Below are 14,481 nucleotides of genomic sequence, written 5' to 3' on the forward strand. Positions count from 1 at the left end.
CTGGTGGGATAATAAGGCACTATGAGCTCTCTAAGATATGACGGAGCTTGACCATTTAGAGCTTTATAAGTTAACAGTAGGATTTTAAATTCAATTCTGGATTTTACAGGGAGCCAGTGCAGAGAAGCTAAAACAGGAGAAATATGATCTCGTTTCTTAGTTCCTGTCAGCATACGTGCGGCTGCATTCTGGATTAGCTGGAGAGTTTTTAAGGACTTATTAGAGCTGCCTGATAATAGAGAGTTACAGTAATCCAGCCATGTATGATGTATGTATAGTCTGATTTGTGTCATGCCACGCCAATTGTTTTTTAATATGTGGTGACCCCCTGGCTAGGTCCCCAGGAAATGCACCAGGCTTTGAAGCTAATTTTCGTAGTGGCCAAACAGTGGAACTGCAATTTCAGGGGTCCGTCACACCATACCCTGCGGCCTAAACAACGTTTTCCCTTTGACTTACATTTTGACTGTCACAACCCCCACAGAATGACTCCTTTCACTATCAGCATTTGATTCATTCAGTCCAGCAACATTTCGGAAGTCTAGAACAGCTGCAGGATTAAATTATTTTACCACATTCATGTTAGCGGAGCACTAAAGTTAGCTGTTCAGCCTGCAGAAGTAAGACATGCGGCCACACTCAGTCGTGCTCAGCCACCGAAAGTCTCTAGTGTGCCTGCTCTCTAGTATGCTGTAGTGCGGCATACTAATAGTAGTGCGGAAGTAGTGCCGATCGTCCCTGGATCATCTGGGTAATTTTGATGTGGCAGTTTAACTATTTTGGCTTCATGCACCACTGAGGAACTCTCACAGGAATGAATGGAGCCCCACATTTAATGCTGAATCCAGTTCTCTTAATACATCCATGGTTTCAGTTATTAATGTAGAAGCAAGCAATGTGCTTCATCATACATCATCAGGCATATGTGTTCATGGTGATGAAATGCTAATGCCATATACGTTGGAAAAAAACATTAACCTACAGTATCAGTGGTCACCCAGAGGATTCCAAACTGACATTTGAAGCCTCAGATGACTATCTGCTTTTGGACATTGTGATCCCTAAACACACGGCCTTAATATCATCCTTCTTTCCCTAATTTTTCATCTTTTCCAGCAATAGCATAAATGCATGCTTGTAGCATAAATGTGGTGTATTACAGCGTATAAAAGCCACAAAATACAATAACAAAGCAGTTCATAAGAGAGTTGATAACATCCTAACTAATCTACCTGTAACAGTCCACCTGTCACATGACCATCCTCAGATCTTCAGTGATGGCGATGACACAGTCCCCCAAAAGTCCAAAAATCTAAGAGATAGTCTCATGAGACCATAAAGCTTTCGTCAAAACATGTATCACCTTCTTGCCTTGCAGCAAACTGTAGCAAAGTCACTGGTGAGTTTCCTTGAATAATTCTGTTTTTTGAGTCTCTCTCATGAAACTGAAGTAGTGAAGTTCCTGGCCTGCTGTTCCAGTGTGCACAGTTTGTCCCAGCTCAGTCTCGTAGGACTGTGACTTCAAAGTGCTGTGAAGTCATACTGTGGGTGTGCTGTTGGTGGCGTCCCTCACTGCTGCTCTCCTCATAGATACCTTTTTTAAGTGAGCCTGTTTTGGAAAGATTTGGAAAGGTTGTTCAGTAATCTCTGTAGCTCTTTGTAAAAGCACTAACTCTGGAAAATGTCCTTATATCTAGTGCTTCTCAATATCCTCATCTTTTTCAAAAGCATTTAGAATACTTTTTCATTTATTCTTCACACCTTAACTGCAGACAGCTAATTATTATCTAGGTAATTAAAGCTCCTTAAATTAAGTCTTGAAAACATTGTAATCTTTGTTCTTCACTCTTTCAGCCAGGGTCATATGGACACTGAGGTCACATCTCTGTCAATTTTCTGGGAATTTGGGGTAGTTTGCATTGTACTGCAAAAAAACATACATATGGTGGGTATTTCACAGGCTGGTTCCAGTGTTTTTAGACTTCATATATTAAAGAAAAAGTTCACCCCAAAATCAAAAAAATATTTTTCTTCTTACCTGTCATGCTATTTATTTTGGTGTAAGTTGCCAAATAATAGAGATATAGTTACTACATGAAACTGCTCACAATAAAGTCTATGGATTATCTTGAGTAACTGGGTAATGATTTCTGGAAAGAAACATTGTTGCTGTGTTTTTCAAATGTACTTTTTCTGTTCTTTGAGCAGCACAAGCCGAGTGCCATCTAGCTCCGTTATATTGGCGAGAAGGCAGACATCTCTACAGCTGATATCTCAATTTACACCGAAACAATCTACAACAGCATTCAGAAGTTTGGGCACCCGTGATCAAAATTTCAATTACTTTGAGTAGTCAAGTAAGTAGAAAATGACCTGATTTCCAAAAGGCATAAAGATAAAAATGAAACATTTCTTCAATATTTTAAGCAAGATTATTTTTCTATTTAAATCTGCAGTTTCAAAATAACAAAAAAAAAAAAGTCAAAAAAAAAGGAAAAGGGCCTGAAGCAAAAGTTTGGGCACCCTTCATGGTCAGTGCTTAGTAGCACCCCCTTTGGTAAGTATCACAACTACTTAACACTTTTTGTAACCAGCTAAGAGTCTCTCAGTTTTTGTTTGGGGGATTTTCACCCATTCTTCCTGCAAAAGGCTTCAAGCTCTGTGAGATTCTTGGGCCATCTTGCATGCACTGCTCTTTTGAGGTCTATCCACAGATTTTTAATGATGTTTAGGTTGAGAGACTGTGAGGGCCATGGCAAAACTGTCAGCTTGCACCTCCTGAGGTAGTCCATTGTGGATATCGAAGTGTCTTTGGAATCATTGTCCTGTTGTAGAAGCCATCCTCTCTTCATCTTCAGCTTTTTTTTTTTTTTTACAGATGGTGTGATGATTGCTTCCAGATTTTACAGGAATTTGATTGAATCCATTCTTCCCTCTACACCTAGAAATGTTCCACTGGCTGCAACACAAGCCCAAAGCATGATCGATCCACCCTATGTTTAACAGTTAATAGTTAACAGTTAATAGGTCAGGTGTTCTTTTTATGAAACTCTGCATCCATTTTTCTCCAAACAAACCTTTGCTCACTGTGTCCAAAAAGTTCTATTTTTACTTGTTTCAAAAAGCATCAGACTTGTTCAGATGTTCCTTTGCAAACTTCTGACACTGAATTTTGTGGTGAGGACACAGGAAAGGTTTCCTTCTGATGACTCTTGCACCACCACCAGAGTCTGATAAATCTTTCTGCAGGCCTTTTGCTGGTGTTTTGATTGCCTCTCTAACAAACACGACCAGTAGCTCTCTCAAAAAGTTTTCTTGGTCTTTCAGACCTCAACTTGACCTCCACAGTTCCTGTTAACTGCCATTTCTTTATTATATTACGCACTGAAGAAACAGCAACCTGAAAACACTTTGCTATCTTCTTATAGCCTTCTCCTGCTTTGTGGGCATCAATTATTTTAGTTTTCAGAATGCAAGACAACTGTCTAGAGGAGCCCAAGGCTGCTGATTGTTGGGACAAGGTTTCAGGATTCAGAATAAAGCTTTAAAATTTGCATCACCTGGCCTTTCCTAATGATGATTGTGAACAAGCCAGAGCAAGCTAAATTAAGGTCTGAGACATGGTAAAATTTCAAATGTCTCAAATGTCTTGGGGTGCCCAAATTTTTGCATGGAGCTCCTTTCCTTTTTTCACTCTGAAATTGTACAAAACAAAAATTATACACTTAAATGCATAAAATGTTGAAAAGCATATTTTGTCTTTAACGTCATGCATTTTGGAGATCAGTTTATCTTCTACTTACTTAACTATGCACAGTAAAAGAAAGATATGTATTTTAGAATTTTGGGTCAACTGGGATCAACAACAGATTATTTTTAGGCCAACAAGTAAATAAAGAAATTCAATATTTTTCCCGCTTTATTCATGGCAACATTTTGAGCTTAATTAAAGGAATTAGTAAAAAAAAAAAAAAAAACACACACACATTTCTGTATCTTATTTCAGTAAATTTTGCATAACATTTTTAATCAGTGACTTTTACACAGTAAGACCAGGACCATTATAACTGCGTATAAACATTACAAGAGCATACTGCTGGTGCCACATTTGATAAAAATGTAATAAAGCTCAATAATGTCAGTGTAAACATCATTTAAATATTATAGGATACAGTGGGAATATAACAGTGATACCATAGGATACTGAAAACAGGAAAAGTACAGCAGGTTTACAATCTTAGTATCATAAATGTACACCTAGCAACATTACTGTAATACCATATGAAAAGGAAATATTTGTAAAGCATGAAAAGTCAATAGGGATTACATTGTAATGGTGTTACTTGTTTATTCTGAGGCTGTGAACTGCTACCATTCTCAGGTTAATAGGTTTATGAGAGATGACAGCACAGTAACACGTCTGCCTTTATAACTCAGAGCTCTGGGTGATGTTGACGTTCTCCCTGTAGGCAAAGCAGCTGGGGAAGATGCCAATATTTCCTGCGTTGTGTCCCTCCAGCCACTCCTCATTAACTACAAGAGTGTGAGAGAGAAACATAAAGAGACAGTGAGACTCACATTTGAACTGAGGATGAAGCACTGTGGGAACATTTCAAATCAAAGTGTCAGACAAAGCAACAAGACTTTTTATGATTCCACTGATGAGCAGTTCAGTATGAGGATGACCTGCAGGGTCTCACCTTCGCCCAGGATGTCGATCGTGTCTCCCTCACTGAACTCCAGGTCCTCTGAGCCCTGAGCAGTATAGTCATAGAGCGCCACCATCTGATAGAGGATGGGACGGTTGGCCAGGGGGTCTTCTGTCTGTAGTAGTATAACAGCACAATGAGGGGGGATTTTTAGGTAAGTAGGTTTATTTGACAACAATTAAAAAAAACATACATGAGTAACTGCGGATCAGTTTTATATACATTAATTAAAAATCGTCGAGGATTAAAATACACAATAAAGACCAAAGGCTTATTTCCATTGTGGTCCTCGATGACAATAAAAGCTGGCAATTGTGTCAATGACAGGCAAGAGTGGCATAGTTAAAACAAACAACCCCTAAAAACATGTGAAAAAAAACTTTAAAAAATTGAACCAGAAAGCACAGAATCTTCAATTAATAAGATTGAATTTAAAATTTCTCTCATTTGAGATTAATTTGAGAGAAACGGGAAGATCACACCACAGGCAAGCTGCAGTGTATGAAAAGGTATTTTTCCCTAACTTAGTTTTAAATTTCAAGGGAACAAAATTTGTTTGGCTGCCTCTGGTATTGTGAGAGTGTGTAGCTCTCACTGGATTAAAAAGGTCAGCAAGGTAGGGAGGTGCATTTTTAAAAGCTATTTTGTGGGCAATGCCCATTTTAATCTGCACCACCCTTTTTTCCACATTTAATAAATTAATCTTTTTGAAATGGACTGAATCCAAATGAGTGCGGGGATGCAGCTTTAAAACAACACTAATTAACTTGTTTTGAGCAGTCTGCTTTATCAGCATAGCGGTAGATTACATAGTTACCTGGAGGAATCATAAATTGAATGTTGTGACTTTGGGCGTAGTGAAAACAACTTGGAAAAGAAAATCCTCTACTTGCCTCCTCTGGACCTAGGACAACCTCTTAACAACGCATTAAGTAGTGGCGGGCACAAAATGTGTTAAAATTATGGGCCGGCAAAACAAAAATAAGAGCAATGCAAAATGTATTACAAACAGTTGCAGCTTGGTTAGCTTTAGAAAAGGAAAACACTGGGTTAGGTTTAAAGAATAAAACAGTACTTGGATTTGATTTCAGTAGCATCAGGCGGTGAGGTTGCAGCATTGCAACCATCGAAACTTCTGCCCTGTGCCAAGCATGTAGGAGAACTACTACTACAACAAGGCAAACGTTGTGGAAGAGGACCCCCTCTCTATCTGATATAAATGGCTCATTATAAGATAATGAAAACACAACCATTCTTATTTTCAGGTGATTCTAAACAAAATCATAAACATAGTTCTAAATATTCTAGTTAATTTCTGCCCATATGGTCCTTTAAAATCTACACCCTGAACCTTTAAGTGATGTAAAGGTGGATTAGCTAAATGCAGAACCTTTGCCGTAGCCTAAGCACATGGCCTACGCTGTTGTGAGCCTTTATACTTGTGCGGTGTTGTGTTTGTGTCACTCTGCAGTTACACCCCCAAAACACTAGTTGGCAGTGGGGTTTCTGAGAAGTGCTGTAAAGTCTAGTTGATTCAAAACACACCCAAAACACACACTGAAAATGGCTTAATAGTGACAATTTCATTTACAAGTACACACATCGGCTTCACTATAACTCGCAGCATTCACAGAAAAAGCACATGTCTTTATCTGGACACATTTTCCCCACAAATACTAGATGCTAATGTTATTAGCATAAGCCTATGGCATTTTACATTGTATAATTTAGCCTAGTGACAACAGCAATATTAAACAAAGGTTATGTTACAAACTTCGGCTTCATTACAACTCACAAGTTCACTGACAAAACAACTGTCTAATACTAAATATGTCTTCCAAACAAATACAACATGCTCACATTACTAGCACAAGCCTATGGTGTTTTACATGGTATAAATTAGCCTAGTGACTAGCGGAGATTTCCTCTACTAAATGAAGCCAGGATAAATTTTAGTGTCGATTCAGCACAGAAGTAGAAATCCCACTTAAGCTGAATGTACATTGCATGATTAAGTCCATAAAGTCACATCATGTAACTACGTTGACTTTTGGTTTTACACGGGACACAAACAGCAGTCTCCTGATTGAAAGTCCATGTTGGTTGACCCACCGGAACCCCTCCTTTACGTCCTAACCAGACTTTCTCGCTCCTTCTACTTAATTCATGTGTCATAAGCCAAAAGATCCTTATTGACTTTGCATTGGCATTGTTTTCACATTACCAACACATAATTCTACCATATTTTTACCATATTTTGTACCCGCCACCATGTAATGTACTGTAAAATTTTGTGTCCATGAGACAGGGCTGTTATATTACAATCACAAAAAAAACCTTAAACCTTAATCAGCTGCAATGCATACAGTTACTTATTAAAATTGAGGGCAAACAACAAAGAAGTCAATATTTCAACCACTCTCTATAGTGAACAAAGAGCTGCTAAATAAATGTGAACTGTAAACTGGACACACACCAGCTAAACTGCAGAGTCATAATATTTTCATTCTACCTCCCGATTCCAAGTCATAAAAACAAATGTAGACTAGATAATGCTATTGCATGTATTGTACAAGATCAGATGATGTGGCAGTGCATTATTCTGTCTGCTCTTTTTAGCTCCTTTATACATGGCTGAGTTGGTTGGTCAACATGTTTCATATCACCCATAAGTAGAACAAGTTGGCAATGTGTGATGCAGAACTTAAAAGCTAACTTTAAAAGCCACATTAAGCTTTTTTCTTATAAAGTTGGTAATGACCATTGGTGGGATAGTATTCATGAAGTAATATCTACTGTATTAAGAGCCACTGTATTCTCAAAACTGCCATATTGGCTATAATAACCACCAGTTGGTTGTAATGGGTAAACAGAGACAGTGAGTATGGTGCGCATTTTATACCATATTATGTAAGTAATTTCATATTCATATAATCCTTTCAGGTGTCCATCACCCATTTATAATACCACTAGATCAATAGAAAATAAATAAATAAATGAAACAACTCAATGAGCCACTGTATGTATTTTAACTTTTTTTTGTTTTGTTTTTTGTTAAAGTAAAATATGATGTCATCATCTTCAATGCAGAGTGTCCTGGTATCATTTACTGTATATACAGTATAAACGCACTAATGGGAGTAAAGTTATATGTGCTCTTAACGTTGAAAAAACTTGTCACAGAAAAGAAAACACTCCTCATGACTCTCAGCCAGATCAAGGAGAAAGTTACATTATAGGCCTTTATTTAAATGGGAATAATAGTTTACATCTCAATACAACCTGGTCCCAGCTCCTCAAATACTGACGCTTGGTCAGCGGCCCTCAACGTCAGACAGCTATGCACAAAGTTGCCTTTTAGTGCCGGAATGAGACGCACTGGCTGGCAGCATTTTTTGACGATCAGAGCAACTGCCTCAGTATAAAGAGGGAGAAAGTGTTTTTTTTTAATTGAGTTTTTAACTGAAAGCAGGGAGATGCTACATTTACTGTCAGCATCTTAACCGTCTGTCTAACAGGACACCCCATCTTTAATCATATGTTAATATATAATCTTTGATTAGTGCAGCTTTAATAATGGTAGGGGGGAAATCTGACAGGGGGGCAACTGCAACCCTGCAACTGCATTCTGCTTTCAAGTCCTGATGTGTGTGTCGCTGTGAGTTTAAACCCTCACCTGGCACCACAGGGTGGCTCTGCCAGCCTCAGCTACCTCTTGCATGGTATGGCCTGGCTCCCCCTCCCCACCCAGAGGTATCAGCACCTGGGAGCCATGCTGCCTATGTCTGATGAGACAGAGTGGGAGAGGTGAGGGGGATCGGAAGCAGAGGATTAGAAGGGAAATAGATTACATCACAGGAGCAAACGTGGGACAGAGAATAGAAAACAAAACAACCTTATTGTAGAATGACACAGATGATTGCAAGCATTAAAGTAGGACTCTGATGCGTGTTATTTGTTGTTAACAACTCCTGACTGGTTCCATTGTCAGGAGTGTAAAGCATTCACTTGAGAACAAGACAAGATATTATTATTATTATTATTATTACTATTATTATTATCTCATTTCTAATGAATGAGATTTTTTAAAATCTCATTAATTCAGAAAAACAGGACATTTTTTTAATCCATGACATTTTCTTCTCAGAATTCTGAATTAATAATCTCTCAAATTCAGAAGAACAAGAATTTTTTTTTTGTCATGTGAATGCATTACACTTACATATCATTCTCATCAATTCTTAGATATTGTGTAATGTTTTTGTGATGTGTTTTTATCACATGATGATACTGTGTTAATCCTGTGTGTTAATCCTCTTCTGCTGTTTGTTGCTGCTTTCATGGACTCCTCTTGTGTCTGTGGAGCTGCAACCTCAGTGTCCTATGTTTTATGTTAGGCTTTCTTAGCCGGAACAGATATTGGACCCACAGGGTGTAGTGGACAAAGAAAAGCATATTTTTAGAAATGAAGCATCACTTGTTGAAATTCGAGGAGACAGAAGTGGGTTGGCAGGCCTGTGGTTACCTGAGGCGCAGCTGAGATGCTGGCTGGCCCAATTTCTTTGCAATGCGTTCCTTCAGTTCATTGTGCGGTATGTCCAGAGGGACAGACAGAGCCACAGTGTACGTGTAGTGGACTTTCACCACCACAGAGGACGCCTCTGCTCCCTGAGCTTCACCATCATCCTGGGAACAAGGAGCAGAGACACGTTAAAAGATAAATGCAGCTTTTATATAAAAATATTGATCTGGTCTAGTCAGTGTGAATACTTTTTTACATGGTTATTATGTAGTATAGTACTAGTATTAGTATCACCACGCCTGCCTTCACATTTCCTATTAGTTCTAGTATTTGTGCTTATGAAATTGTAGAGCCAGTTGTAGTTACTGTTAGTGCTGGAAGTTACTTTGGATATTGTACATTGACAGGGCCAGCCCAAATGTTCTTGGGCGCTAACAGAATTTCCAGCCTGGTCACCAGGAGCCTCATTTATAACCACTGTGTACTGTGTTGGGATTTATAAAGAAAAATGTGTCAAGGAAATGTGCGTAAATTCAAGGAAACTCTAACCCATGCGAAGGCAAAGGGTGAGAGGAATCATTATACCTATAATGATCTCTCACGCATTTAAAGTCACCACATATCACATGCTTCTTGTACAGCCACTTCATAAACATTCAAATGCAGCAGTGTTATTTGTGTTTGTGCCAGTGAGCCACAACTTTTCCATAACCACCTTTGCTTGCAAAAGATATGTTACCTTAAATCTCAAATCAAATTCTACTAAATATTGCATTAGCGCTCTCTCTCACCATCACATTCCCACCACGGGAGCGCAGAGGAGAGGGTCGGGGCCGGACTGTATGCTGCTGGAAGATGTCAAGCAGGTGACAGGATTCAGGAAAGCCTGGCTTTCTTTTAACCAGTATTTTCACCTCAACTACATGAACCAGTCTAACTGATGAAATTAATGTTGTCAGTTGTAGAAATCCAAGATAACATCAAACAGCATTAAATAATTGCAGTACACGGTGTCAGCAGTTTCCAATAATATCATCAAGTACCATTTTAGTTTTCAGATAGTTTTTGTTTGTAAAATGGCTGCAGGGAACATGAGTGTGCTGTCAGGCGCACAGAGTACACTGGAGATACTGCTGATCTTCGCCTCTCACCTGGTACATCTTCACCACCTGCACATATGGACTGTGTAAATTAGCAAAGACGTCAGGGTGCAGTTCTTTTCTTTTTTTCTTCTTTTTTTTGCATCCACCTTTAGATCTGACCTTTTTAGATGTGATGTGAAAGGAAATTGCGTACTGAGAGGTGTATGCAGTTTTCTAACTCAGAAGATTTTTTAGTGTATGTATAAATAATGAAAACAGTTTTATATTTGGGACACATTTTGCACAAAATTTGGGGTCAACAAAAAATGGGAAATACAATCAAATTGCTGATTTAAACCAGTATCAATATAACAAGGTGTTCAATTGGGACTAGGCTTTTAAGTGAAGTTTTACAGTATCAAACCTACCCATACCTTTTTTCTGAAGGCCAGAGGTCCATATTGTAAGTCTTATTTTTCCCTGAGCACAACTTTTTTATTTTACAGATTGTGCGCACAAACTGCTAATCTATACATGCAAATTTCCACATCCACATCTATGACAGCTAGCGGGCTCTGTACATTTGCACCTTTACTCCTTGGGGACTCATGGTGGCCCAGCCTGGTTGCCAGAAGAAAATGCTGGCATTGAACCTTTTTGCAAACCAATAAACAATACTTAACATTTGTACGCTTCATACAAATCATACCAGCGTTTCCAAAGCGAGGTAAAAACACTTTGTCATTGGGAGGTAGAGGGGATGGTGGATGGCGCGACACCTAGGTGAGATGCTGCAGACCACTGTAGACTGCAGTTTGGGACCAATAAACAATAAAAGCAGTTGTTTTTAAGTGAGTCATTATTGTGTTTCCAGCAGCTTTTAAGTCACCAAACATGGGTGGTTTTTAGCAACCCATTGCTGTATTAATTCAGGCAGGACACAATGTCAAGCCCAACTCACATCCGAGTTACATCAGCTGATATCAAGCAGCCCAATTAGCTGATGGAGCAGCTGATTGATGGAAGGGAGTCAGCTGATAGATCACTTGATTCCATTCAATGCAACCAATTGGCAATTCTCATTCAGGGCGCCCTGTTTAAACTGCTTTGGCCTGCCTACTGTTGCTGCTTCCTCTGCAAGCTGCTTTGCAACCTGCCTCCACCCCATCTCCTCCTGTTCATGTTGTGTCTGACTTATCAGTGTCATTTCTGTTTGTCAATGATGCTGCTCTGTTCTGTTCCAGAAGAGTCTTTGCTGCTGCTCTCCCTGCCTTAGGCTTTCCACGTAGGTGTATGGAAGAGGATTTCTGCATAGGCCTAGGAAAGGCAGAGAGACCCCAGAACAGAGCCATGCCACCAAATACTGTATAATACTGCAAATGGATGAAAAGTTTTCTTTATTAAAGTGGTCCAGACTGAACTATGGTATTATGGTAAAAGTATTTCAAGCCAAACATGATCTTTTCCTTATCATAACCAAGTGGTTTTTGTGCCTAAACCTGACCCCACATTAATTACAGCATTTAAGAAATGTAAAGTTTCAGCATATGCACTACATAATAAAATACAAATGTAACATATTCATGGTTTGCAGAAATGTACAATGCCAACATGTACTGTGGCGATTGGTTGAGTTGGCCAAAGGACCATAAACACACCACATTATTTGCTTGTGGATTGGAATTCTTGTGATTCTTGTGAGTTATTTGAAAATTAAATCAAATTAAATGAAATCATAATGCATTAAGATGGGAAAGCATGTGCAAATTCACTAATACCAAATATCTATATAAATATAATTTTTATTTCATAGTTCTCTTAAATGCAAATCTAGAGATCTTGATGCAGTCATCAAACATAGTGACATCAGGCTTCATAAGTAAATAAGCTATAGATCCTACAGTATCGTTTTTAGTCAAAACCAAAGTGATGACTCAATTTTGGCCTCATGTTGATATTTCAAGAACCAGTGAGCGTGACTATGTATGATAAAGCAGCAGCAGTAAAAATGTGTGTGGAAGCTCTTGTAGTCAGTCTTTCAGCACTGTGAAACTTCATCAAGCCTCTGCATTCATGTCACAGAGACTAACTCCCTGTACATGTGTTCTATACATGATGATTAAACTAATTGATTAAATGAGGCGCCTGAAGCTACTTTTGTTCAAAATGCCGCAGGTTGCCATGGTTCACTCATTATGAGCTGAAAGATATGAAAAAGCATCATTCTCATCAATTTACGGTGAAATCGTCCTCAGTGAGCCTGACAGAGGAAAACTATTATTTAGTGGCAAATGTGGAACAGGAAGTCCATTAGTTACGGATTCTTTTTTTTTTTCAGGTCACTGTGACATGCAGAAAACACAAAAGGATATTTATATCCAAACGCTGACTACCTCTTCCTCCCTTAAGCGTCATAGTGACTTAATCAGGACACATCAGCATTCCCCTGCTAAGTCCAACCTTACAAAGCAGTTTCTTCTCAAGTCGACTCAATCCTCCTATATTTAGATCAGGTAGAAAGCAAAGGAGAGTGTATGTGTTGTGTGTGTGTGTATGTGTGTGTGTCATATGCCGGATGTGCGAAGAAAATAACTTTGATGTGATTTCACCTTTGAGCCTGCACAGACGAATGTGGCTTTTCAGAGGGGGGATATTACCTGGTCACTGGCTGCGTTGGCTGTGTACTTGGGAGGCTCTGAGGCAGGCAGTGGAGCGTGGGTGGCAGTAGTGTAGGATGGAGGTGGAGTGTCTGAGGTAACACGTACTGCAGGGAAAACACAGTACAGGTACAGTGTGAGCACACAGTACAAGTCTAATGGAAGGCTAGACGGGTAGCTGTTCCCTGTGTCTGTCCCATTATGGAAATATAAACACTTAATAGTTGTATTTTATTGTTCCTTCTGACACTCATTTAATGATAATATTTATCAGCAAGCACAGCTGTGATTTTAAAGCCTACACCTGCTTTGCCCGGGGGCCAGTTTTGCAAAATAACAGGAGGCAAGGGGCAAGTTAATACATTTGATATTATATTAAATTTATTCAATAATAAATGAATTGCCTGTTTTCAACCTTTCAGTGCTTGCTGTCATCATTCATCTTTGTCAATAAAGCAAATTTTGTTGCAGCAGCCCCACAAATATCAGGTGTATGCAGGGGCATTTCTAGGATTTGAGGATGTTAGCCCAGACCCTCAGTCAGAGGGGAGTCGGAGGGATGCTACCTTGGTACTTTTTTTGATAAACAAGCTACATTTTGATGCTCTTTTTGCACTCTACCTCCTTATTTACATTCAAAGTACAAAAATAAGTCCCAGTTCAAATTTTTTTTATTGTGAATTACAAAAAGGTTGGCAGGCCACCCAGCACCCTATGGGTGGCCAGATTTGGCATGTGGGCCAGAAGTTGAGTCCTGGCTTACTACTTGGCAGCAAAAGCTCAGCCCATAAGGGCTTGGGTTGTGAACCAGAGGGTCACTGGTTCAAGTCCCCGTCTGGACCAAATATTGAGCGTGGACTTGTAACTGGAGAGGCTTGCCTCCATGGGTGATGCCCTTGGACCCCTGACTGCTCAGGGCACCTGTCCATGGGCAGCCCCTTTGCTCTGACATCTTTCTATTTAATGCATGTATAGGTCCTGTTTGTGCATGTGTGTGTATTTAAGCCTGTGTGTATATGACAAACAGGATGGATTAATAATGAAGCTGCAGTTTTCATTCATTCATTCAAGTGGCAACCTCTGGGGCTGAAAAATAAACCCAACATAGAAGCGCCAAAAACTGCAGTTCCTCGAATGGCTACTCGAGGCTGACTCCAAGAGTGAGTTAATCCCCAAAGACCCCCATGTAACAATGCCCAACTTTGCAGCAGAAATAAACATGTTTACAGTCTGGTACAAAAAACAGGTTTGGTATCTATAGCTAATTTCCCCTTTCATGACAACCCCTGTGTAGGGGGTGAATTTTATTTAAAACCCGTATTATTAAAACCTGTTTAAATGTTATTAAGGCTTAAAGGGATAGTTCAACATTTTGGCAAATTCGCCTATTGCCGTAATCCCTATAGTCATATGAGTAGGTACATTACCTTTAATTGTCAGTGCGTGCTGTTCTGAGATCGGTGGGGCAGAGCTGCCCGCTGAAATGGAGGTGAACGGTACAGGTCCCTCTC

At 39.4% G+C, this 14,481-nt stretch overlaps 1 protein-coding gene across 4 annotated transcripts in view; it reads right to left on the minus strand.

The window, feature by feature from the left end:
- Positions 1–3,909: 3,909 nt before the first annotated feature.
- Positions 3,910–14,481, minus strand: part of LOC126394519 (NADPH oxidase activator 1-like) — a 27,966-nt gene continuing 17,394 nt past the window's right edge. For 2 of the 4 annotated variants that reach the window (XM_050051366.1, XM_050051365.1), the window contains exons 13-18: positions 12,971–13,077; positions 10,023–10,079; positions 9,235–9,395; positions 8,386–8,494; positions 4,701–4,824; positions 3,910–4,533 (exon numbers count right to left, since the gene is read on the minus strand). In XM_050051366.1, coding sequence (XP_049907323.1) covers positions 4,427–4,533; positions 4,701–4,824; positions 8,386–8,494; positions 9,235–9,395; positions 10,023–10,079; positions 12,971–13,077 — 665 coding nt within the window. In that variant the 3' untranslated portion in view covers positions 3,910–4,426. The remainder of the gene's footprint in view (positions 4,534–4,700; positions 4,825–8,385; positions 8,495–9,234; positions 9,396–10,022; positions 10,080–12,970; positions 13,078–14,481) is intronic. The other 2 variants (XM_050051367.1, XM_050051368.1) reach the window with 2 other exon arrangements.

This window comes from Epinephelus moara, chromosome 8 (genome assembly GCF_006386435.1).
Source record: "Epinephelus moara isolate mb chromosome 8, YSFRI_EMoa_1.0, whole genome shotgun sequence".
In the NCBI taxonomy this organism is placed as follows: domain Eukaryota; kingdom Metazoa; phylum Chordata; class Actinopteri; order Perciformes; family Serranidae; genus Epinephelus; species Epinephelus moara.